At 42.1% G+C, this 26,597-nt stretch overlaps 1 protein-coding gene across 2 annotated transcripts; it reads left to right on the top strand.

Annotated features, from left to right (window-relative positions):
* The first annotated feature begins 2,182 nt into the window (after positions 1–2,182).
* MBIP (MAP3K12 binding inhibitory protein 1) lies at positions 2,183–18,138 on the top strand. Of its 2 annotated transcripts, none has more exons than XM_069949941.1 (10): positions 2,183–2,338; positions 4,161–4,370; positions 4,674–4,793; positions 7,308–7,511; positions 11,334–11,430; positions 12,079–12,144; positions 13,347–13,496; positions 14,559–14,656; positions 16,908–16,946; positions 17,749–18,138. In XM_069949941.1, exons 2-10 carry the CDS (start codon positions 4,254–4,256, stop codon positions 17,839–17,841), a joined length of 984 nt encoding a protein of 327 aa, XP_069806042.1. In that variant the 5' UTR covers positions 2,183–2,338; positions 4,161–4,253; the 3' UTR covers positions 17,842–18,138. The 2 variants fall into 2 exon arrangements, with proteins under 2 accessions (XP_069806042.1, XP_069806041.1); XM_069949940.1 differs by having other exon boundaries at positions 2,183–2,300.
* The last annotated feature ends 8,459 nt before the right edge of the window (positions 18,139–26,597 follow it).

Raw genomic sequence — 26,597 nt, forward strand, 5'->3', positions numbered from 1 at the left:
GCTAGAAAAAAGACGTCTTAGGGGCGATCTGATCACAATGTACAAATATATGAATGGACAGTACAGAGATTTTTGTAGTGGTCTTTTTACTCCTAGGTCTGTAACAATGACAAGGGGGCATCCTCTACGTCTAGAGGAAAGAAGATTTCATCATCAGCATCGACGCGGGTTCTTTACTGTACGAGCGGTAAGACTGTGGAACTCTCTGCCACATGATGTTGTCATGGCTGATTCAGTAAATAAGTTCAAGGGAGGCCTGGATGCTTTTCTTGAAAAATATAATATTACAAGTTATGGGCATTAGATTTCTGGTGATACGTTGATCCGGGGATTGTTCTGGTTGCCATTGCAGTCGGGGGAGGGGGGGGGGGAGTTTCTCCCTGTGGTGGGGCGTTTGTCTTCTGCCCCATAGGGGTTTTTCGCCTTCCTGGATCAACACAGTAGGATTTTCCTAGGTTGAACCTGATGGACTCTTGTCTTCTTTCAACCTTATTTACTATGTTACTATGTTACTATGTATGTAACACTCAGAAAGAACTACTGGAGACTATAATTTACTTTCTATGTAGAGGACTGGAGCGGTTTCAGGGTCTTGTACAGATCACACGGGGTCCCAGAAAATAACATGAATTTGCCCTCACCTGGTGTCCAAAGGAGAAACTGATCCTGGTACAGGTAAAGAGCAGTACAGGACATGTAGTATCACACTATATTGGAGAAACACTACTAGACAGTATGCACTTTAGTATGACTGGAATTTTACCCGTAATATTGCCACTTTCTTTGGTCGATCATCCAGTTTTTTTTACATGTGCCACAGATCCCGATTAGGGATCACTGTACTCTGTTACTCCCATGTCTTTGGTTCCCCTGGACTTCCAGGTTCCAGTGTAATGAATGGGAGAAAAAAGGCGACTAGTGTGCATGCGCACCGACAGCCTTTTCATTGGAGGGATCGCATCCCATGGCTTCCAGCTTTGAGGGGGATCAAATTAGGGAAAGTTCCCCTCTAAAAATATCCCCCCCCCCTCAATATTTTATCTGGTTCAATTTAAAATTAACCCCCCCCCCCCCCCCCCTTTAAAAATGAGACCTCATAGGGCTATGGCAAAGAAGAATAAAATGTGTCTGCATCTTTAAAAGGCTTGTCTGAACCTGTCTAGTTTTATACTAACAAAAGCTTTAGCATTATTTCTTTTTTTTAATCCTTGCTGAGCACAAACGTCACCTTGATCCTCCACTGGTAGGAAACTGGCAGTGAGAGGGGCATGCATCTTTTACTTACGCCACTTTTACTTTCCCTTGGAAAACCCCTTTTAAAGATTTCCTTCCATTACAAATAACTTTTAATAAAGTTATTGATCGCAGCGGGTCTCTGCTGAGACTCGATGCGATCAAGAGACATAAGAGAGAGAGAGCGCGGTGGCAGCAAATAACGGCCGTTGTTTGCGCAAATACGGCTGTTGCTATAAAATACTGCAGTGTTTTTTACGTAGTGTGGACATAACCTCGAGGGGGAAACAACATAACACTATAGCTTAGGGGGCATTCACATATTCCGTGCACGGTCCATAAATATGGACGACGCGTCAGTACAGTAGCGTGAAGATTTTAACAGTTTCGGATGATGCCGGCAGTTCTGAAGTCCAGTCCGTAGCCCATTGTCCGTGACTGGACCGTAATTACGGCACATGTGAATGCCGCCTTAGACCTCACAACACTGGGATAAAATGGTGGACACATAAAACAGCAGAAAAAAATCCTTCTAACTGGCTGACCAGATATTTCAAAAAAAATTTCAGATTGCAATGCAAAAGCTCACACACCATAATAAACATGCAGCAGATCTGTGCTATAGAGGCAGCAGGTTTTCCCCCCTATTGTTACAATGACCAAGTGCATCTCAAAATGTATGCTTGTGTTTTATAGGACACAGACAAACTGAGGAACATTCATTGATATAGTAGAGATCCCACCCGCCTCAGCACTCAGATTCTTTCATGCAATCATGAGCCCCATTGTAGTCTGAGCATGCTCAGTACGCTCTGCCACAAACACTTCCGCCCTCACGTCCTACCTCACGTCTGCCCTTCCATTCTGAGCATGCTCAGTAAGTCCGATGTGTTTACTTCCGCCCTGACTTTTTACCTCACTTCCTCCCTGACGTTCTACGCATGCTCAGTATGCTACCAGGAGCAGCAGCAGCCTCAGCCTGTTACACGTTGTCTTGTCTTACTCCTGCACGCTCTAAGTTTACACGTTGCTGCAACATATCGATAGTAACACCCACTATCTGCCAGGTAAGACAGCTGGGGGTTATAGTCCTCTGGTGTTCATGGTGAGTCCTTCCCTGCAGTTTTCATTCATCCTTCTCTCACACTGATGCAAGCAATGTGTATAGATATATTTATATGTAGGATACAAGGATATACTGATATAGGTATTGTACTGTAGTGTCTAGTATTGCAGTGATGTGTGATTTGTGCATTATGTTTTATTGCTATGTAGGTATTGTTCTATGGGTTAGCTATGTAATCGCATGTCTGATTTATAGGAAAGTGCCTTAGATCTGGAATCAGTATAAATTTAAAAACAAACTAAAAAAACTTTACTTGCCCATTGACAACGTCCCATACACCAGTCATGTGGCATTTCAGCCAATCACAGGCTTCAGTGATCACATGCAGCTGTGACTGCTGCGGCCTCTGATTGGTGGCACTGGAGCTGTGTGGGATTTAGGGGTGAGTACTTTTTTTTTTTTTTTTTTTTTTTTTTTATAAATCCTGAACAACTCCTATAAAGGGGTACTCCGGGCTGGGGGGCTTTTTTTCCTATGGCTGGGGAGGAGGTTGATAAGGGCAATGACATCCCCCTACCTCCCCGGTTCCAGCACTGTGTACCAGATCGCGCCGCTCCCGGTCCGCGCTGCCCGGCCGCTTCCTGGTCTCTGCAGGGGCTTGAGTTGTGACGTTTCAAGTCCGCTCAGCCAGTTAGTGGCACGGGCGGGATCCCGCCTCTGCCATTGACTGGCTGGGCGGACTTGAAACGTCACGTCTCAAGCCCCTGCAGAGACCAGGAAGAGGCCGGGCAGTGCGAACCGGGACACGTCCCTGGAACCGGGGAGGTAAGGGGATGTCATTGCCCTCATCCACCTACTCTCCGGCTTTAGGCGAAAAAAGCCCCCCAGCCCGGAGTACCCCTTTAAGTTCTTTTTTACTCTGCATAATGGAAGTTGTAATTTTGCTCTATAATGTAGTATCCTCAGGGATAGGGAGCCAGGGAAAGGAAATCTGAGAGCAACCGGACCAGACCTGAGGTGCTGATGGTGTGTTATAGGTGTTTGTCCCCTTGTGTGCATGGTCCCTTTCTTCAAAGCTTCCGTGCAGTAGATTTTTGTAGTGTAGTGTCAAAGAGGAACAGTGGCTTGACATTTGTGCAGCACCTCGGCACGCATCACCGCTACTTCCTCCTCCCTGTTTACCTGCATATTTACTTATTGGCCTTCTTCCTGCTCCCCGCTGTTGTCATGTTGTTGCGCGCATGCGCTGTTGCTTGCAAGGGCCGAGCATGCTGATTTGCGCCCCCGCCAACAATTCCCTCAGCAGCGCCATAGGGCGAAAAGTGTTGGTCCTTTAGCCAATATCCTCAGATTGAATGTTCAGTGTGTATGCGCTGCTTTTCCACCTTACGGTGCATAAGCGAATCACGTTACTGCCAAGTTGGCATGTGCGGCTCTAGACAGCTATGGCTCATGCGGGTGACAACATGACAATAACGGGCACTGCGGACACTGCATTGTGTTGGGCAACCACCTCTCCACAGCGTGTACTGCATATAAGAACATACAGTACACATGGGGAAAACCCCCACTCTGCATAGCTGTTGTGCTGTTTGACAGCACTAGAACAAAGAAAATGATCAGGAACTGCAGGGCTCTAAGCCAACACAACGAGAGCCATGTCGCCCCTTACTGAATATAAAAAGATATACTATTTTTCAAATAAAGTTATATTAGAAAGTAATATAATTTTATAAAAGCAAAGTATAAAACATACATTTTGTGTCTGCGGAGTACCCTTTTAACTCCAATGACTAGTTATACAGCAATGCATTGTCTGTCTCTCTATTGTTGCATAACTAGGTAATTCTTATATTCACAGTCTGGGTGATAACGTCTATTCAAGCTTTACCACCCTTATCTCCTCCTTTTTGGACATTTTGGAGGGTGATCACTTGAAGTGCTGAATAAAGTAATGGCTGCTGGAGTGAAGCGAACTGCTAAGGTGGTGGATGGAGAATCGCCACATATGAAAGGCTGCAGGGAGGCCATGCATGGGATATTGAGAACACTGCAGAGCTGTATGAAAAAGGTGAGTGCATACAGCCATATGGTGCACATACAACACATCACTGAGATCATGGGCTGTGTAGGTTACTCTCCAACACATGGGGCATGGCTCAGACTGATAGACCATCTGGAATAGTTGCTGAAAGCCACTGTGCCTGTATAGACCATGAATGGTCTGTGGTGTTGAAAAAAAGGGATGGGAGCATAGAGGTGAGAGAGGTCATAAGTGCATCTTGTTTTTTTGCCTTTTGTCAATTAGGTCTGACAAACACTTGTGTGTAAACTAAACATATAAGTACAATTATTGCCTTTCCTCCATTCTAAGCTCCGACAACCTGAAGAGGCTGTGAACATGTCCATAAACTGGGAAAATATCCAGTGCTCGTCAGATGTCAAACCAGCATTCCTGCGTTCCATCCTTCAGCAGCACATATCTGATCTCCAGGTACCCATTACTGTTCATATATTTATTTTGCAATGTCTTCCACACTCTGCGTCCGTAGACTAACACGTGATCAAGCAGGAATGACCAATGTACTGTGGATTTAAGACCTACTCGGAATGCTCCAACTGAATTTTCTAGTAGCCCAACAATAACCAATATCATTGACATTTCTAGATTCAAAGACATTCACACGACCATAGAATTCCATCTGTACATGGACGGTGTTCTGCCGACTGGACCTGTGAGCTCATAAGTTCAGTCCGCAGAACACTCCATGTACGGACAGAATTCTATAGACTTGTGAATGACCCCTACCTCGTTCCTGGGATTTGTTCAGCCCCGTTCTTCATTATTAAAAGTAGCCTCATTGCTTTTAGCAACTATGCCAGGGGAAAGTGGTATATGTCTTTTGGAGGAGTTTTGCATTGATGTTAGAATTGCATTGATTATTTAGTATTGTTGTTGTTGTTGTTATTATTGTTATTGTTATTATTGTTATTATTATTGTTATTATTATTTAGTATTATTATTATTATTATTATTATTATTTAGTATTATTATTATTTAGTATCATTTAGTATTATATATTTATTTTTAACTGAACTGCATAAAAAAGAATTAAGGGAATCTGTCGGCTTCAATTCAGGTTCTAAACTGCTGACACTGTAAGATAACTGTTAGGTCAAGAAGACACACAATACCTTTCATGTATCCATATGTGTTTTCAGAACATAGAAAAATGCTTTTATTCTATGGTATAGTCAAAGAGGCTTTCCTGAGCTCCTGGAGTGCATCAAGCTGTGACACCATTCCAGCCTGCAGCTATTCAGGAGCTTGGAAGGCCTCTTTGCCTTTTTGTACGAGAGAATAAAAGCATTTTTCCATATTATTGAAGTGCAGACAGATATTTGAACGGTACCATGCGTCTCCTTGTCCTAACAGCTATCTTACAGTGTCTGCAGTTTGGAACGTGAATTACAGCTGACAGATTTACTTTAAAGGGATTAATATCGAGTGGGAAATTTATCAAGGCATTTACAGGCGGGTCCTAATATAAAGACAGGTGGATGTGAGGAGGATGGCACATCCGTCAGTGGTGGTGCCCGAGGTAGTGGTAATCCAGATAGATAGTAGAAAGGATCCTGCACTCACCAATTAGTTCTACTAATTTATTGTAGTGCAGTAGACATCAGGTACAGTAAGTCTAATGTCCATACAGCGAATTTCAAGAAGTTAAAGTGTAATTAGCATAGAACCTGAGGCCATGTTCACACTGTGCTTTTCTGAGTTTTTGTTTTTAATTGGTAGACTGTCATATCTCTCATTGAGTTCACAAGAGTGTATACTCTTGTGCTTTGCACTGGTCACAGAAATCACTGTTTGCTGAATATCGTTGAGAATGAACCAGTTCCTGGGCATTGGTATACAGCAATCTGGGAGGGAAATGATTTGTCAGGCTTAAGGGCCTTCTACACTGGCCAATTATCGGGCAGAAGCGTTGCAAGAAACGCTCCTATGGCCGATAATCGCCCCGTGTAAAAGTGAACAGCGGAGGACCGGGGAAACAGACAATCCTTGGCTTGACTTTCTGATTAGAACACGCTCCAAAATTTATCAGCATCGGCCACACATCTCCCTGTGCAAACAGGATGTGAGGCCGATAATGATATAGGTAAACTGACAGCACAGATGTGTATATATCCTTGCTGTCAGTTTGCAGATAACACAGCAGTTACATACTTGCCTAGTCCACTGCCGCTGTGATCCAGCATCCTCTTCTTCAGCTCTCCCATACAGCCATTGCATCTTCAGGCTGCCGCCTCCTCCATAATGATTGACAGCTGGAGGAGACAGGGCGTGAAGACACAGCGGCTCGACAGAAGAGCTCAAGATGAGAATGCCGGATGACAGCAGCAGTGCACTAGGTAAGTATGTAACTGCTGTGTAATCTTAAAACCTGGCTGCTTGATTTGTCAGGCCTGGAAAAGGCACTGCAAATCAGCACTTGTTTGCGCCCCACGTCCACCACCTCTTTAGATCTAAAAGGATCTTTGGATTCTTCTGTGATGTGAGTTTTTCTTTTTCCTTATCTGCTTACGTTGCTTTTTGAACTTTTTATGTGTAATTTCTATTGGCTGCAAAAAAATATCTAATCAGGTACTCTGCAGTGAAAAGAAACCAGAAGCAAACTATTAAGAACAAGTAACAATTGGGTAATTATGTAGATATGTAAATGAGGTTTGGAGTTCTAACATCCTTTTATGATGAAGAATTCGCTGCCTCTTTTGTTAGTCAGCTCAGTGCTTTTTTATACTATCACTATGTACTTTAAATACAGTAATGACGTGCTAAGGGCAGCTCAGCACGCACATCACCTGTCAGCTTTTGTTTGCTCAGTGTCTTATAGTGTCATTCAGTCAGCGCTGCTTGCTGCAATGTAAACTGGTCAGATAAATAAAAAGGGAAAAATAAATGCATTCAACTTTTTTTTTGTTTGTTTGTTTTATTTTTCAGCCTCTTTTAGATCAGCTTCAAACCTTGGAAAATATGGAAGATAAAAAGAATTCAGAATCACAGCAGATGAGAGAAACTCCCTGTGCTGGCGAAGCTAAGGAGAACATCAATGTTGGAAATACTAGCGCAAAAACTGCTCTAAATAAGAACTCTGAGTGCCTGTCTGATCCCACAATTATCCAGATACAGGCTGGAAAGTCAGAAGTAAGCTACTTTTTAAAATTATTTAACCCTTTCACGACCATGGGTCATTGATGCCTCAATGCCCAGGTTGATTTGGACGTCAGCTTATGGGATCATAATGATCCCATAATCTGAAGGCCCTAGCTCTGCCCCCTCTCCTCTGTCCCCTGCCGCTGTTATAACCTTGTAACAGCAGAAGGGGAGAGAGGGGATGGGGCAGAGCTCCCTCCCTTCCCAGCTGGCCTCCGTAGCCAGGACACCGGAGTCCATGGCTACCATCAGGGCTCTGCGATCATATCACAGAGCCCCGGTGGTTACCAGAAAGAGAATTCTCCCTCTGTAGAGGGAGAATTCTCTGTCTGAAGCCGTATAGATGCTGCAGTCGCGCCAGCTGCAGTATCTATAGGGTTATCTGTCAGCACTGGAGCGCAGAGCTTCTGTGCTTGTCATCCTGCATCGAAAGAAGTTCTAAGCACCATTCTTAAGTTTATATTGTGGACATTTCATATATTACTGTATAAATGATTTCTTTGTGGTCTCTCCCCTCCAAACTGCATGTTATTAATGGTGGACAGTGCTGTAGGGGCTCTCCCATATCTCAGCCCACATAGGCACTATGACCCGCCCTCTGTGACATAATCAGCATCTAGGCCCCGCCCCATCCACGGCCATTGGTATGGGCAGACCTAGAGGGAGCTGGGCCTACACCTCTAGGTCTGCTCATTTTAATGGCTGCAGAGGGGGAGGGACCTAGACCTCTAAGTCTACCCATTCCAGTTACTGTAGAGGGGGCGGTACCTTGACTTTGATGTCACAGAGGAGGCAGGGCCTATGGCTGTTATTTGGGCGGGGCTAAGTGGCACCGCAGTTGGGAAGTCCCGCCCAGTTGGCACAATCCACTTACGATAAAAAGCATTTTTCACTGGACCAAGCACCAAGATCTATTACAAAGTAAGGTATTAAAACGGCAGAATCTAAGCTGTGTAGAGAAGCCCTTATACAGAAAAGGGGTGACAGTATCACTTTAAGTACAGTTTTATATTAGTGTTATATATATATTAGTGTTATATATATATTAGTGTATCACCCTTGGAGTTACTTTGTTAATACATGTGAGAATATTAATATCAGAATGGCTACTGTCCAGCCGCTTGCTGCAGGAAGTTTTCAGTTCTCTATGCAAACAACTGAGTTGGTGCTTGAAATAAACATCTGGTTCATTCCTTGTTCACAAAATACACACTACATCATCAGGTGAAAATAATTCTAGTCAGAGAAAATATCAGAGTAAAGGCTACGGACACCTTTTGAAGAAAAAAAGGAAAGCATTTACATTGAGTTCAAAATGTTACAGTACACTTACTGTAAATGTGTACCTGTCATGATGTACACTGACCTGGTCGATGTGACGTGCATTCTGCCATTAGGAGTTTGTGTGTCTGTGGATTTGACCACAGCGTGTTGGTTCCATCCACAAGACCCCCTAATATTCAGCTCACAGCTTGCTTCTACATTGAGTATACTCATGTGTTCTCCCAATAGCCTAGAGTTTGCTATGGGTGCTCTGCCTTCTCTCTACACGTGTACACTTGTGTGATTGTTCTTCCCCCCCCCCCCCCCCTTCAAACTGCCTTTGTGTCCTTTCCTCCCTATCTACAGCCTAAATGCCCCCCCCCCCTGTGTATGCTTTCCCAACTCTCCACACTCCCAGCTGCTGTGTACACCTTCCTCCTCTGCTCTGTTCTCTAAAGCTGGGTTACATATATACAGGGCCTTGAAACACTGTATGTGACAAGCCGGATCTATTGCATCCCATTTGTCACCCCTTAAGCCGTGTTTGCCATCTAATTTGAAATTGCCAACCCAAAAGAACTCTGCATGCCATGCTGTCTGATATGACACCTGCTTGTTGCATGTTAAATATGCTGGATGAATGAAAACGAGTTCATTAAAGGGGTAGTGCGGCGCAAAGCTTTTTTGTGGATTTAGCACCACATCACAAAGTTATATAACTTTGTTATATGGTGCTATTACCTGTCTTGTTGTCTTGTCGTTCTTCCTCATCCCGCCCCCCACCGAAAGTGCAATAGTTGTAAATTTTTGTCCAGTGCGTCGACACATAGGCCCGGCGGCCATTTGGGGTCAACGCGTCATAATATGACGTTCAAGGGGCTGGCTGGGACGTCCGTCCCCTAATCAACCTGCCTCTAGGTCGACCCCTTGCTCAGCTTCTATTGGCCGAGCTAGCTACACTGCATGTGACCGCCCCATAGCATATTGTAAGCCTTCAGGAGCGCATGCGCTGATGAAGACTGTGTCTATTCGGGACCATTATTTCTTTTTACCTCCAGGAAGCGGCTTCTGCACATTCACCCTGTCACTGTGGATTACTCAGGTTAGATTACTCACCGACAGGGTAAATGCGCAGAATCCGTGTGACTAGGGAGCGTGACAGGCTTGCTGGCCTAAGGGGAGAGGGTATTGCAAGGTGGAAGAGAGTCCAGTATGAGAGGGGCGGAATAGGAAATGAGGTAGAATACAGATGAGGGGATGGGAAGATGATGTGCACTGCACCATGTGAAATCGGCAGCGTGCGCCAAGCAGGAAGTGAAGGACTTTTGAAAAGAGACACAAGTACAGATCGGACTGTGGTATTGGCGGGACCTGGCTCCCGGTAGTGTGGTAGAGGTATGGTAGGCCATATCAGCACATTTATGAGTGTTTTTATTATATTATTGAGCACCGCACTTCTCCTTTAAGAGCAGAGACATGCCCTGCTCTAAGACATATTTTAGATATACAGGTGAAAAACATAGACAAAAATTTGATCAGGTACTATTCATGAAGTGGCTTAATATTGCATTCAGGAAACGAAAGAGCAATAAAGACAATGGACACCTTTACATTGAATTTCTTTTTAACACAGAATTTTTATTAAATGTCCATTCATACTGAATATTACAACCTTAAAAATACATGCCTATTAGAATTTATTTTTATATATATTTTTTGAAATAATTGTTTGGTCTCTAAAAATGTCTAAAACCTCCTAAAAAACAGGGGAAAAAATTTGTGTAGTATAAAGGGAAGAGGGAGATGCAGCTGCAGCAGTTCTCCATTAATGTGTGTTGGAGGCTGTGCGCTGTGAGAGGGGAGTGAGAGCAGCAGAGAGGAAAGTTGGGGCGGTATTAGTCAGCTTGAGCCTGCCTGTAAGTGACTGCCAATCTTGTTGATCCATGCTTGCTTAGTCGCGCTGCCCCTTCCTTCAATTGGCATCTCCTATTACATAGTAAAAAGTGCGTCTTACTGCTCATGATTCCTCAGCGTGCAGAACTGCCCATTCAGTCAAAGAATGAGCGCTTGCCTGTTCCATCGATAATTGCCCCATGTACAAGAGGCCATAGTTAAAGCACAAAAATGTACACAAAAAATTAATAAAATTCAACATGCAAAATATATATTTTTCTTTGTAGCGAGTGTTTATATAATAATAATAATTATTATTATTATTAGTAGTAGTAGTAGTAGTAGTAGTAGTAGTAGTATTTAGATTTTTATTATTTATTTTATATATTTAGAACTAGGACTTTATATATGTTCTTCTAAAGAAATTGTCTTTTCCCTGTATGCTCCCTTTAAGTAAGATAAACCTTGATGTGATTTCTATTGCTGTGTCCACAGCAATCCTCACCGCTCTTCTTCACTGTAGCTTTCAGAGTGTCCAAAATCAAAGGCAAGTTTCTAAAGTAGATGGGCGAACACACGCTGTGTTTTTTTCTTAACAGAGACGATTCTCCCTACCCCCCTCACTCCATCTCTTTTTGCTGTGCTTATTCCCTGTAGATCGACAGAAGGATACTGGCATTCATAGAGAGAAAGCAAGCAGAGATCAATGAAAACAACGTCCGGGAGTTCTGCAACGTTATTGATTGTAATCAAGGTAAATGTTCCTACAGTCACTCCATTTCCCAGTGATCTCTGCTAGAGATATGACTCAAATGTGTGCTCTCAGTCTTATTCATGGCTTTGTACAGCGAGAGATTCACTTTGATTCATCTTGCAAAGAATAGTTAGGTAATGAAATTGCCACACAAACACAGGCTGCCTTTCATTTTGCTGCATATCGAACAACAATACGTCTCCAGAAGTATAAAAAATATATAGTGTTGCCTCTTACTTTTTATTTGTTAAATGAAATATTGCCTCCTATCTTGGATTACAATATTATTTTTCCAAATCTCATTAATATGCAATTTTTTTTCTTTATTAATTTATTTTTATTTAAATTTCCTAACTGCAGTATAAAATAGGTGCTGTTATGGGGCATAGAGCAGGGGTAGGGAACCTTGGCTCTCCAGCTGTTGCAAAACTACAACTCCCATCATGCCTGGACAGCCAAAGCTAAAGCTTTGGCTGTCCAGGCATGATGGGAGTTGTAGTTTTGCAACAGCTGGAGAGCCAAGGTTCCCTACCCCTGGCATGGATAAATAATGCTGCCTAATACCACACAGTAGCATTTTTTTTAACATGGTAGACATGTAGTTAACATTAGATAAACATATAGTAATATATATATTTCTCATTGCAGAGAACAGTTGTGCCAGAACCGATGCGGTTTTTACTCCATATCCTGGATTCAAGAGCCATATAAAAGGTGTGCTATTGCTTTCTGATCAGTTGTGGTTTTTGTTTTCCTGAAAATCTTTATGATATCAGACTTCCCATGGCAGTATTTTATTAACCATATTAATGCACAAGCATTCCTTTTGGCCTACTGCACCAATGAAGCACTGGATGTTTGGGTACTGGTAACTTAAAGGGGTTCTCCAGAGCAACACTTAGTGAGGATGGCAGTCATAAATAAATAACATTTGCCCTCCTGCTGCTGATGATACTGTTCTTAGTCAGCCTCGCCGCTTCCTCTTTTCTTTTCCCACACATACAAAATGTCTACTCAACTAGTCACTGGCAGACTGTAAGTAAAGTTTATACTAATTATAGGTAGAGATAAATATGCTCCCTGTAGTGGTGGCTGCAAACAGCTGGAATTATATTATTTAAAGTGTCATTTAGAAAGGTGTTTTATAACGCTGCATGGTTTTGTGACACTTTATCATGAGAAGGTGATTTTAGTGCCCTCACTGCTCTTATTTCTGGTGCACAGCAATTTCACATTCTGTCCGTTTCAGGTGAGGGGAGAACTGGCCTTTAAATAGTGATGGAGGCTGGCACAGTGTCTACAATACGCTACTACAATATATAGATGGTGTGTGAGAGGAAAAGGGGTTACTGATGCACTGGGTTTGCAAGGTGCCATGTAAGCAGAAATGAAAGAAAAACAACAACAGCAGCAGGGTCACAGCATGGAAAGCGTTACACTAAGCACTGCGCTCCTGCTGCACAGCTAAAAGGAGGGAGGATTGCACTGCAGTACTGTGGACATACACCAGTAGGCACCCTGGTATTTATACAAAGGATAGTTGCCATGCGCTTTATGGGTAGTCAGAGATGAGCCTTGATTTACCTATGAGGAACAGCCAACTAGCTCAGGCTGTCTCTCTCTAACACAGAGCACATGCACACCCCACCTGTAATTTGTCCTGATCTAGCTGTTACCAGAGACAGATTTTCTCTGACAACAGGTTGTGGACAGCATATTGCAGGAAGTTGTTTAAAGTGACAATGACCATTTAGCAATAAAACATGACTGTTGTACAGATATTATAAAACTACATAGAACATTGTTTTTTTACCTACTCGCGGGGGGGATAAATAGAGCTACAAACTGTAGCTAAAAATTGAAGGCTGAAAGTAATTTCAGATTTGAATGTGTGTAATGTATCTGTCCCATTTCAGTCTCCAGGGTTGTGAATGCTTATGGGCCTCAAACCAGAACTGATGGATCCTCCTCCAACTCCAGGACACATTCTCTCCCCCATGATTGTGGTAACCAGGCCGTAGAGGAAAGGCTACAGAATATTGAATGTCACCTACAGCTAAACACCGGTAATGATTTAAACCCTGCTAAGACATTTTTTTTATTAACTTTATTATATTAGGTTGAAGCCCTCACCTAACACCTCTGCCAAACAGCCATTTGCCAGAGGAAAGAACCATAACCATATTGTGTAATGGCAGTAACCCAGCATGGCCACTAAAGTGCTCCACACAATCTATGGAGCTGTTTTCTTTCCGCTTGTCTTGCTGTGTATGTGGGCCTCGCAGATCTGACATAGGAGATGCCTGTTGTTGAGATTCCTAATCTCTATGATCAGTTATTAATGGCTTATTTTAAAGATAGGCGAACATTAAATACATTTTGAAACCTCTTTTCATATTCAACCAGTTTAATGCATATGTATAATTTTGCCATTGTGGTGGATACTTTAAAAGACTCTTGCAGGTACGTTGTCCTCTTCTGGTGCAGGTGGTCAACGGAATTCTGGGAAGTGCCATGAGTTATGTCAAGCAATATGCTAATGACCCCATAGACTGACACTTTTGCGAGTTCTCTAGGAGGATAGTGCTCAGGTTTAAACCCTGTTGACAACTGGGCCGGGGTGGTCTTTGTACATTGTTGCTGTATATTATGAAGGGAGCGGTCACTACTGCTCTCTATGGGACGCAGGTGCTCCATCTTGAGAACCGAGTGGTGTTACCCAGACATCCTCCTGTATGTGTATGTATTTGTATATATCTACACTCGCTTACATACAAATAAGCAGCTATACAATATGTTAACATATGCGATGTTTAAATAATTATTTATTATTATTAATAATAATAATAATTAATAATATTTAAAGGGATTATCTACAAATTATAAGTGATCCACTATGTACAGGATAGGGGCTTACTAGCTGAATAACAGGAGTCCCACCCCTAGGATCCTCACTGATCCAGAGAAGAAAGATCAAATATTACCCGAGTGAATTAAGCGGCAGCTAGTTATTAGGGTGTAACCTGTAATCTTGGGAAAAGTAATATCTTCTAGATTTTTTTTTTTGTATTTGAATTCTATTTTATATATATATACCCAATGAAATATATAATCTGTAATGTATTTAGGAGGTCCTGTGCCAAAAGACATATACCAGAGAATTAAAAAGCTAGAAGATCGGATCTTGGAATTAGAAGGCATTTCCCCTGAGTATTTTCAGTCAATGGTGAGTACTTTTCAATGTGGGACTTTATTGTCACTTGTGATATTATCAGAAAATATTAGTCAAAGAAATGTAAAGCAGTTTTCCAGTTTGATGTTGATAAAACCAACAGAAAAAGAACCAAAGTGGGGAACAGGTATCCGTGTTCTTATAAACAAAAAAACTCTCAGGACCTCCCAGAGGGGAAAGAGGTGATATAAGCGGTAGCTCCGGCTTAGTGGGTTACTTGAGGTAAAATGCAAGTAACAATACTAGAGGTGCACTAAACACAGCATGTCTGCTTGAGGAAGAGGGGGAGCTCCTCGAACAGAATGGAAGGTTTCGACAAACCTCTAGCAAATAGTTACTAAGGCCAGAAATTTTTGGAGTAAACTGTAGACCTGGAGCCATTGAAGTGTATACACCAAACAACAATTAAATGCCTGTCTAGCTTCCTTGGATGACATGACATAGATAGATATAAAGAGATAAAACACCTTCAGGAGGAGCAGGACCTAAGAAAACTTGGAAGGAAGCACATATATTATTGGCACCTACTTTGGGCAATACAATAAAGCTTCTAGGCAAGAAGTGGGCTGGGGATAAAAGAGCAGTAGCCCTATAGTTCACAGTGGAGGGGATCCTTAACAGTCTAGACTCTTCCTCCTTACGCTGGCAGGTGATTTACAGCTGCAGTAAAGCATATCTCAGAACTGCTGTTAAGTAAGTCCAGCACTAGCTTAGCCAAGATGGCAGCCCCCATAACCATGTACAAGAAGTAGAATAAAAGAGTGTACAATCAAGAGGAAAAAAAAAAATCACAATTAAATAGAAATGTTGGCCATTTTCTCTCATTTGTCTCCATGAATTTCTCTTATACATACTGTAGACTCCTGCGTGTTTCTGTGTGGTTTCCCTTTAAAGCTTTAACGTTTCTTTTTATCCCTAAAAGTGCAATCATTCCCAGTGTTAAATTGCTTCCACATTACTGTGTGCTGCCGGGACGTGATGTTCTAACTCCTGCTGCTGCCGCTGGCGGCAGACGCTGAGGAGACGACAAGAAATTGTTAGTTGTTGTAGTATGCTATTAGTTGGAGTCCTATAATCATATGTGTATTGTTATCATATTGTGGACATGCAAACCTACAAATTGAGAAATAGGATTCAGATTTATTCTAATGCGCTTGATCTATTTTTTTGGTGATTCTGCCCTCTGAGAGTCTCCGCTGCATCCAACTCATTTGTGCCATATTTTCTGACTTTGAAATTGAACGCGCTTCACTGAATATCAATAGTAGACTGGCCATTCACGTCCAGCTATGTTCTCCTGAATACCAAGTATGAACTGGTTTCCAATCAAAGTAACTTATCGTTATTTTTTACTATTCATCACTAATCACTGTAGGTTCTTTTTCTTCTTTATGCATTTTTGGCTATATTCCACCACAAGCAAAAAAATGTTGAGCACATTCATTGTTAAAATTTATTTAAAAAAAAAAAATTATTACACCTCAGCGGCTATTTAATGCTTTGGCTAAAGACACTGTATAATCCAGTGATACAATATAAGAGTTGGGAATAATGTGAAAATTAGGGGATAAAGCCCACAGGCCATCCCACTGGGCTGCAAAAGCCTAGCACAGCCTCTTTACTCTAAGCCAAGGGTTGGGAACCTTGGCTCTCCAGCTGGTGCAAAACTACAACCCCCATCATGTCTGGAAAACCAAAGCTTTAGCTCTGGTTGTCCAGGCATGATGGGAGTTGTAGTTTGGCAACAGCTGGAGAGCCAAGGTTCCCCTACCCCTGTTCTAAGCGAACACCCCTAGGTCCACCAGTATACGCCCCCAGCCTTTAGACTGAGAGGCAGTAGTTTCAGCCTGTCCTGGCCCACAAACTCTTCCACCTTCACCAGTGACTCATACACTCTGATCTTCTCTTGCTTTGCCCAGCACAGGTCATCCCCACTGATCAGCTTATCCTCTACCCACAGGACATCTTCAGATAAAATGCTCCTTTAAATGTCTTCCTTGTAGTAAAGACAAATTTTATCTCTCTCCCATAATGATTTGACAATACATTTTGGGTATGGTATATGTCATTGTCCTGTCAAAAAAGGATTCTCCAACGTATGCTGTGGCATATCATCAGCTGGCTTATTGACTTTAATGGACTAAATGAAGTGAGCTAGTGCCTATGTTCAGTCTATTTCTCGTGTTTACTTTGCAGGACTCACACCACTCTTTTTATTATGATATGTTTTTCTTTTGAATTGTAGGAGATGTCCAGTAAGCAAAGGAAAACCCAGACTTCTCAGGTAGGTATATGGATACAGAGGCTACTATAACATAGTTGTATGTTATAGTAGACACATGAGACAATAAAACAAATGGGTACATGATAGGGGATTAAAAACCCCCACTTGATGTAATCATTCGCCAATTACTTCAGTGCATTGCATTCTTAAAGGGTTCTTCTACAATAAAAAACTAAGTAAGACCCTCACTATTTAGTTATCCAGTATTCTGTTGATAGGGAAAAACTTATAATCTTGGAATAAGAGAAACAGATCGCTGCCGGCACTGTTGTCGTTTTTGACTGGTCTCCCTGAGATCAGCGATCTGTTTCTCTTATGGCTCTACTAGGCATTGCTCCCACCTAGCCAGAATCCTGCTCCACACTGATGAGGGGCAGCACCCCGAAACAGCTGTATGTGGATAGAACCTGGCCTTGGTTTTTCCCTTGTCATTACATTGACTTATAGGGCCACTTAATATGGTGGTTTTGGTTGTATCCTTACAGGAGCTGCCCCTTGGCTGAGACCTTCCCGGAGGGATATCTGGCTAGTCCTGTGTTTTGAGACTCATTGATGAGGCTCCACGGGCTCTTCTTTTGCATAATCTTGGAATAACTCCTTTAAGCTTGACATTTAGGGTTTGTGGGTTCTGCTCACTGACACATGGTACACCGATTGATAAAAAATGGGATCTGTTATAAAACTATCCATCTATCCATATTATAGCCCCAACTCTTAATTACAAACAGGAAGCATATGTATACTTCTGGTAAGATGCATTTCTGATGTGCATTTTTTTTTATTTACTTTTTTTTTTTTTTAGAGCTATTCACTTGTGGAACTTGACCAAAAAATGAACGCTCTCAGGCAGTCCCTCTACAAAAAAGCAAAAATGGAGTCGCTGGAAAAGATGTAGTCATGAGGATTTTTGTCTGAGTATCGTTGTCCTTCCCTTGGAGCATCTTGTGTCTCCCTAGTCCACTGTATTTTTCCATTGCTTGCATCATTCCACTCTTCAAGTGACATTGCTCTCATTATTAGATAACCCCCATAAGCTGCTCTTTCAGAAGAGTATCATGCGCGAACACGGCTGACTACAGGCATTGTGAGACTATGGTGGAGATTTCTAAAGGATCTAACCAGAGCTTTAGAAGAGAAAATGTCTATTGTAGACACTGAGGAAGTTATTGTTGTAAATAAATATTTATGTATAGACTCGTTTGTATGTTTGTATGTTTTTTTTTTTTTTTTCCTTTTTGGTCTTTGCAGTGAAGCATGAGTTAGAAACACTAGCATCATGATTATTAATCCTTTCTAGAGGATAAACTTAAAGAGAGAGTCCTGGGAGCTAAAACGCTGCCTCCACTATTGCTCTTTGGCGACCCACTTCTGGGTCTGTGCCTACACTGCACGACAATTTTCCCTTAAAAGGGACAAGACATGCAAAGATTTGGCTATTTTATTTCTGAATACAAAAAAAAAAGGACAAGATGTAGTAAATTACCACTGCCGCATGAGGATGAATCCACCCCCATGTATGTTAGTCAATAATTGCATAATGTTGTAGCAACCCTGGCTGCTCTCACCTCCATCCTATAGTCACAACTTAGTAAATGTCCCAGCAATATGGCCAGTCCCTTCAAGAAAGGAGCACATGAAGCAGGGTGCAAGGGAGTAGTAGCTTTTCATGTCTCCGGGCTATTAAAAGTGCTGGGGAGGATGAAAAAATTAACATGCACTTACCTCCCTGGTTCCAGCGCTGGTGGCCACATACCGCCTCTCTGGTCCCCCGATCCCTGCCCGCTTCCTGGTTGGAGAGAGGACCTGTTACACGATGTTTCAGGCCCACTCAGCCAGTCAGTCTTAACAGGGTCCCACCTCAGCTGCTGACTGGCTACGTGGGCCTGGAACGTCATGCAACTGAAGTGGTGGTATGCGGCCACCAGCGCTGGAACCAGGGAGGTAAGTGCAGGTTATTTTTTTTCTTCATCCTCCCCAGCAGTTTTAAAAAGAATCTCTCTGCCCTGAATTCCTACATTGCTGCTTTTTTTTTCCACGCATACCAACAGATGCTTGCTCAGCACTTTCCGTAACTCTTACAGTTAAGTACTTCATGAGGCCCTGAACGTCATTCACCCTAGAGGTTCTTAGCAGGCATTTAAGGGGTATTTCCCTTAACCATTTATTTAGGAGAACATAGCACAGATGATTGAAAACACCCATAAGGAGTATTTCTCATGTTGCCCCTCATCAGTGTGGAGCAGGAATCTGGCTAGGTGGGAGCGCAGTACCCACAGACCTGTATCTTGGTTTAGCGCATAACCTTTGAGTTTCACAAGGAAGCTTTCTGGCCACCTTGCTGTAACTTACAATAGCAGAACATACAAATCTGTGATACTTACACTGGATGCAAGCATAGCATGAAGCTTCTGGGCCCTTATGCTAATTATAAAGGGGTCCTCCAGGGAGGAAGTATTGCACCAGAGAGAGGCTGCGGTGGCGGCTTGGGTCACGGGGGACAATATGCGGTATTTCTGTCGTCAGCCATATTCAAGTGACTGAAGTGCTCTGGATATGGAGCAGCTGGCCACTTGTTTCCCACACAGAGTACCTCTGTCACTTTTTTTTTTAAACTCTTTATTATTTTAGTTTTTCCATTAACAAAGAAAAAAAAGTTTGAAAGGCAGTGGTCCTCAACAAGGACAACTGTGCGACAAACAATTCAGTACATTCCACACAAATAAGAGACCTACCCTTTTAGGGCCACTGAAAGCTCTATATTTAAGTCTCACACGTTTCCTCCCCCAGATGAGGTTCCCCAGTAGGATCTCAATCTTCCTAATCTCTGTCCTAACCTCTGTCACTTTTAATCTGCTGGAAATTGGCAGTTTAAGGAGCCTCCGACTCCCTACACCATTGCTTGGCTCCACCTCTGTGTGATGAAGGCAGTGGGATTATGTGATTGTGCATCCTTCCTAGGAGCCAGGCATGACGAGCAGATTCCAGAGCGGTGTCTGGGGAACAGCAGGAAAGAGACTAAAAAGTATAAAATACTGCTTTAGGGGGCATCAGTGCACTGAGTAATATATCTCAATAGGGATATTTCAAGTTATTAAAGGGGTTGGCAACTTTATAGTGAAATAGTTCAGTGTACAGTAATAGTAACTGTAGTCTCTGCACTTACAGAAGCTCCCTGTTTACCACATAGAGCTAAAATCAGATACGCCTCCTTCAGGTGTGCTGTCCTGCTCTGTGGTGATTCTGTCCATAAGATGACTGACATGGAGGAGCATGTGACCATGGCCTGTCCCCCAGTGTCCACCACAGGGCCTGTATAGGCCTATGGAGAACACTGGGGGGGGGCATGGTCACATGTTCCTCCATGTCAGCCATCTTATGGACAGATTCACCACAGAGCAGGACAGCCCAGCCTGGAGGAGAGGAGTTAGATTTTTAGCTCTGTGAGGTACACAGGGAGCTGCTGTAAGTATATACAGTGAGTACAATACTGTACACTGAGCAATTTTACTATAAAGTGGCCAACCCCTTTTAAGGGAGTTGCACAGTTTAGTATGCCTAATTTGGGGGGCACAGTATATTTAAAACCTGCAGAGGTGTAATGCCATTCGAAAGAATCTGGATCAGATGTGGATCAGAAATCTAGATTAGTTGGAGAATAAAGCAAACAACTCCAATAGATGCACCTGCATGAGTGCAGTACAGTTGCCGAAGCCTGTAACTGTTGTGCATGGGTCTTACTAATAAGAATAAGATCTGCAGCAGGTGTTGTATAGTTGTCTTCAGTGCTGTCTTATGGTCCGTTTACACGAAGCGATAATTCGCCCAATTGATCGTTTAACAATTTTAAAGCAACTATTTGGTTTTTATAACGATCAGCGTTTAGACGAATAAATCGTAAAAAAAACGTTTTTAAGATCGCTTAAGCCTATCTCACAAATAGGGTGAGTCTTTGAAAGACTGTTTACCAGAGCGATCTGCAAATTTTTGGCGAACGACCATCGACTATTTGAGAACACGTTGAAAGATCACAATGAACAATGATCGTCTGCAGTGTTTACACAAGCGAATCGATATTGCAAAAATTTCTGTGTAAACGCAGCATAAGTGCTAAATCTTTTGCCCTGGGTGCAGTATGACCTAGCTAGGCCTTTGCATTAGGATATTCCAGGTGAGGCAAAAAAGTGGACCTAGTATTTGACTTTAATGAAATTCTTATAATTCGTTTGGGCCAGGTTCAGGTAACAGGATTATATTTCGATCTGTTGTAGTTTTTTTCTTCCTACCTATATACCCCAGATGAATATATTTAGCTCTCTTAAATGGCTTTCGTTTGTCAAGCCTCCCCAGGTGTGCTGCTCCGAAGTCTGCGAGCTTTTCATTTAAAAGAATTGAGCTTTACAACATGTGTATCGACCACACAAATCAATTAGTGTTTCCATACAGTTAAGCGAGATGAAGCAAAACAAACTCCTGTTTTGTTTTCTAAGAAGGACTCCATAACGCAGCATGCAGGAGTCGGCTGCTCGGGCTGCATTCATAGTTTTTAAAACATCAATATACATTTGAAGAAATCCATTTTCTTTATACCGCCTTGCCTTGTGCTTTACAGATGGAGAAATTAGATCATTACAAGATGAAAACGTAATTACTTCTAGATCTGGCTGGCTTTAAATGAGTTCCATGAAATCTTGTAGTTGCCATAATCAATATAGCAGCTAGTCGGCAAGGGATTTTGTTTTAATGACTTAGGAGTGCCAGGTACACAGCTTGGCTTTGCTTTCAGAAAGCTGACGTTGAATTTCCATCATGTCCATCTGTAGATATCAAGTTGTGAAGACTATGGACTATTAGAGACTTATCTGATATACAGGAGTATTGGGTAACTTGTATAGGCCAATCTATGTGTTTTTGTTGGGTGTGTGTGTGTGTGTGTGTGTGTTTTGTTTTTGTTTTTTGTTAAAAAAAAGTCCAGAAATAAATTTTTATTCAAGGAGTTTACTTTCAGAAAAACTTATATTCCCTATATACTTCTCCATAGATTAGAGCAGGGGTTCTAAAAACATTTCTACTGGGGACTTGCCAGCAAGAATATGGTAAGACCGCGGCCTCATAAGTGGCCCAAGCTGATGCCAAGATTATAAATATTGCAAACTGTACATGTTGTTATTTTTAACCCTCATAGAGATCAGTGCAGTATAATTAATACAGCACTAATCGATTAGATCAGTGCTGTATTACTCTGGGCTGCTACAGCCCAGATCTTTAAATTGCCGAACCGGGATAAGCGTCAGTGCGTCGCTGAGGCCCCACATCCCCCACTAGACACCAGAGATGGGGGACACAAGCTATTTAAATTCAGCTGTTAGCTTTGATAGCTGCATCTAAAAAGCTAATTAGCTGGGAGCAGCGATCCACCATGCCAGATAAAATATGCAGTCCCTGGCTGTTGATAGCAGCTGGGAGCTGCACGTTGAAGAGAGGGTCCGGGCTGTGAGACCTCTCTGCTTCCCTCTAACGAAGCAGGATGAGCATAACATTAAAGGATATCCATTGTTTTAAAGAGGCCTTGTAGTCATCCCAAAAAACTAGATGTTACTATTATTAAATAGCTTGGGGTGCCCTGATTAATGATCACACACCTTTTTACAGTTTTTTGAAGGGATATTCCCATGTCTTAAACATTTTATATTTGATAGATTATGTAAAAGTATGCAATTTTGAAAATGCTTTGCATCAGCAAAATAGCCGCCTTTAGCATTTTGGCCCTCTTCCCTATAGTTGACAGCCGGTTGCCACTGACATCCCACACATCTCCAGGGCTTGTGGATTGTTCTTGGAGGTGTGTGTTATGTCGGTGGGAGGCACAGCGATGCCAAGCTGATTCAGTCCTGCGTCCCATCCTTGCTCCCCCGTGCTGTAACACCTCCCTACTCTCCCTCTCATACATGATCCTGCTTGGGACTCCAGGTGACAATCAAGCAGCTAGGAGGCAGAAAGGAAAAGCTTGCAGCATATTAGGACTAGGGATGAGCGAACCGGCCGAGGTTCGGGTTCGTATGAACCTGAACTATCGGCTTCTGATTCTCGCTGTCTGCCTGCTCCAGGGAGAGGGTGGATACACCCTGAGGACCGCCTAGAAAACTGTGATGGAGCCTATGGCTATGGCTGTATCCCAGTTTTCCAGGCGGTCCTCAAGGTTGTATCCACCCTCTCCACAGAGCGGGCAGGCAGCAGTAATCAGAAGCCGATAGTTCAGGTTCATGCGAACCCGAACCTCGGCCGGTTCGCTCATCCCTAATTAGGACCTTGGAAAAGACTTTTAACTCCTTGTACCAGAGAATAAAGTCATTTCTCTACATCCTGGAAGCACAGCCAACATTTTGGAACACACGTTACAGCAGACAGATTCCCTTTAACAATACACATCAACCTGTTCAGCTTCTCCTGCTCTATAACATGATGCTAGCAGATCAGACTGGTATTTGGTATTGTTTTACATTCTAATTTTTATTATAGTGCCATTTCAAGTGAAAATCCAGTGTATGGTTAATTCTGTATGGGCAATAGCAAACGTCAAACAGTTTAGATTGGTACATGATCTACATGTGTGGCCAAATAGGCCAGTGAGGAAAGAGTAATTGGTCTTATAGATTTGAGATGAGCGAATTTACAGAATTAACGAAGCAAAAGTCTTCATTCCGATCGGCCATTGGCTTGTCAGGCTGCTGGCGTTGAATCTCCATGCTGCTCCGCTCCAGGTGCCTGGAAAAACTGAATCCAGTCCTGGGAAACTTCTCCCAGTTTGGACTGGATCCAGCTTTTCCAGGCACCTGTATTGTTAATACAGTAAATTCGCTCATCTCTAATAGAGATATATAGGACAGTGAAAACCTTTCGCCTGTAGCCTACATCTTCTGGCACATTTCTTTTGAGTATATGCTATACAGGGGGAGATTCATCAAACATGGTGTAAAGTGAAACTGGCTCAGTTGTCCCTAGCAACCAATCAGATTCCACCTTTCATTTTCCAAAGAGTCTGTGAGGAATGAAATGTGGAATCTGATTGGTTGCTAGGGGCAACTGAGCCAGTTTCACTTTACACCATGTTTGATAAATCTCCCCTACAGTATGTGATAGTGGCCCATGGAACATTCTGAATCTAATTCCTAAATGATCATAGAATGCTTCTACAGCTATAATGTTCTTCCCATGTTCACACTCTGTCAAAATGATGGCTGTTTTTATTGGACGACTGTCATTAAACAACAAATAACGGCCAATATTTTTTAACAACGGTCTTTATTAAACGATATACGTCCGTTGCTTTAATGATGGTATGTGACTTTATAGCCCAAAGCTGAGAAACCGTTCACGTGCCATATAAAAAAAAAAAAGGAAAAGGTTGATACATTATTAGAAGTGCAAAAGCTAATGGAAAGCAGATATATATATATATATATATATATATATATATCACATTCTGTGTTTCCTCATTTGTGTCACATTAAATGTATAATCTGCTTCTGTGGATCTAATTTTGTGCCATAAAAGAGAACAGTAATTTAAAAAAAAATTGCTAATTGCTAATTGCACAGAAAACAAAAGCCAGACAGTGTTCTGGAAGGGAGACAAGGCCATATACCCTGTCAATGCCATGCGGTGCATTATTGCGGTAACAGACAGGTTGAGCTCCGGAGAGGATCTTGTTAAATGTTGGTTATTTACATATCAGTCGTCTCGCTAGAGGTTAATAGAGATAATTTGCTGTAAAAGTCTCTTCCCTCGTTATAGAGAGTCACTAATCGACAATTAACAATGCAGAACAAAGCATCATCAAAATGCAGCATAGTGTGTAAACTTAAAGAGTATAGCGGCACTTTAGAGTAGACTGAGAATTAAATAACAATTTTCCCCAACATAATGAAATTATCAAAATTATAGGCTGATATTTAACTCTCCCGATATGTTATACTTTATAAGGTGATTGGTTGTAATCGTTTTAAAGATTTTTTTATTTTTTACAGATTTAAAAAGAAATGTATTGGTTTTTTTCCCTATGTTGGTATAAATGTTCTTTTATTGTCGTCGTTTTAAATTTTCCTTTTTTTTTTTTTTTTTTACTATAATTCTTTTATTTCACTTTTTGCACATTGTTATGTTGCCTGGGATGTCTTTAACAGCATTTAGTGACTCATGGACATAGACTACAATAGACAGAGTCTGTCCCCTTGAGATAATTGTGAAACATCACTGAGCATACTATATTACCTTTGAAGAGGTCATTCACCAGAGAGCTGCTATTGTCTCTTCTATGTACGGGTGTCACTTATGGCTGCAAGCTGTACAGATCACTTTACAGCAGCCCCCTTTTATCACCACAGACACAACAGGAAGTCTCAGCTTAGTTTAAGCCCCAGTGGTGAGATTGAAAACTGCAATATTTCCTCATTAGTTTATAATATAGATTAGAAATTTTCGAAAAAATCTTTAAAAATATGTTTAACATAAAAATAGTGTTTAAACAATGAGACATTTTCTGATAACATTCCGTTTAAGTGTGGGGACCTTATGGTGAGCGCTTCAATCCTATCATTGCTGTGGGATAGCAGGATCATGTAAGGGGGGGGGGGGCGATAAGGGGGTATTAGAGCTTGATGCACTTTAACTCTTCTTACTACATAATGAAAGCAATTTTATGCGCTCTGGAATCACAGACAGATATATGAAAGGTACCATGTGTCTCCCTGATCTATAGACTATCTTACAGTGTAAGGGTGTGTTCACACTGAGCAAATCAGGCGGAATTCTGGAAAATTCCGCCAAGGAATCCCGCCTGTCTCAGTGTCGTTGCTGGTCTATGGGAGAGCGCGCGCTTCTCCGCTGCCGCCTCTCTCCTCTCAAAAAAGTGACTTCTTTCAGCGGAGAGAGGCGGCAGAGGAGGAGAGCACGCTCTCCCATAGATGGGATTCCGCCTGATTTGCCCTGTGTGAACATAACTTTAGCAGTTTGGTGAGTGAATTGCAGCTTTAATATCATTCGGCTCCCCATTTTCTACACTAATGATACCAGCAATGAGATCTGAGCACACTTCGGGAAAGCAACTCCTGATTTTCCAGGACAACACTAAATACATGACTCATTTTCAGACCTAGGGTCCATATTCTTCACACTGTATGGATGGTAAAAATAAGACATACTGTATGTACATCAAATTCAAGTAGAGAGCGGGCAGATGTTTCCCATAAAGTTTGGAAAGTTTACAGTATGTGTCTCAAAAAGGTAACACGGTCCTTCTTGAAGTGATCAAACTAAATCCATGTAAGGCTATGTTCACACACAGTATTTTTCAACTAAAACCAGAAGTGGATTGAAAACTCAGAAAGGCTATGTTCACATAATTGTAATTGAGTGGATGGCCGCCAATTAATGGCAAATAACGGCCATTATTTCAAAACAATGTCCTTTGTTTTAAATACAAATATTTGCCCTTTAACCCCTTAAGGACCGGGCCAATTGTCACTTTTGCGTTTTCGTTTTTTCCTCCTCGCCTTCTAAGACCCATAACTCTTTCATTTTGCCCCCTTCAGGGCCATGTGAGAGCTTGTTTTTTTTCAGGAACAGGTGTACTTTGTAATGGCATCTTTCAATCTG

Source organism: Dendropsophus ebraccatus, chromosome 13, assembly GCF_027789765.1.
Source record: "Dendropsophus ebraccatus isolate aDenEbr1 chromosome 13, aDenEbr1.pat, whole genome shotgun sequence".
Classification (NCBI taxonomy): domain Eukaryota; kingdom Metazoa; phylum Chordata; class Amphibia; order Anura; family Hylidae; genus Dendropsophus; species Dendropsophus ebraccatus.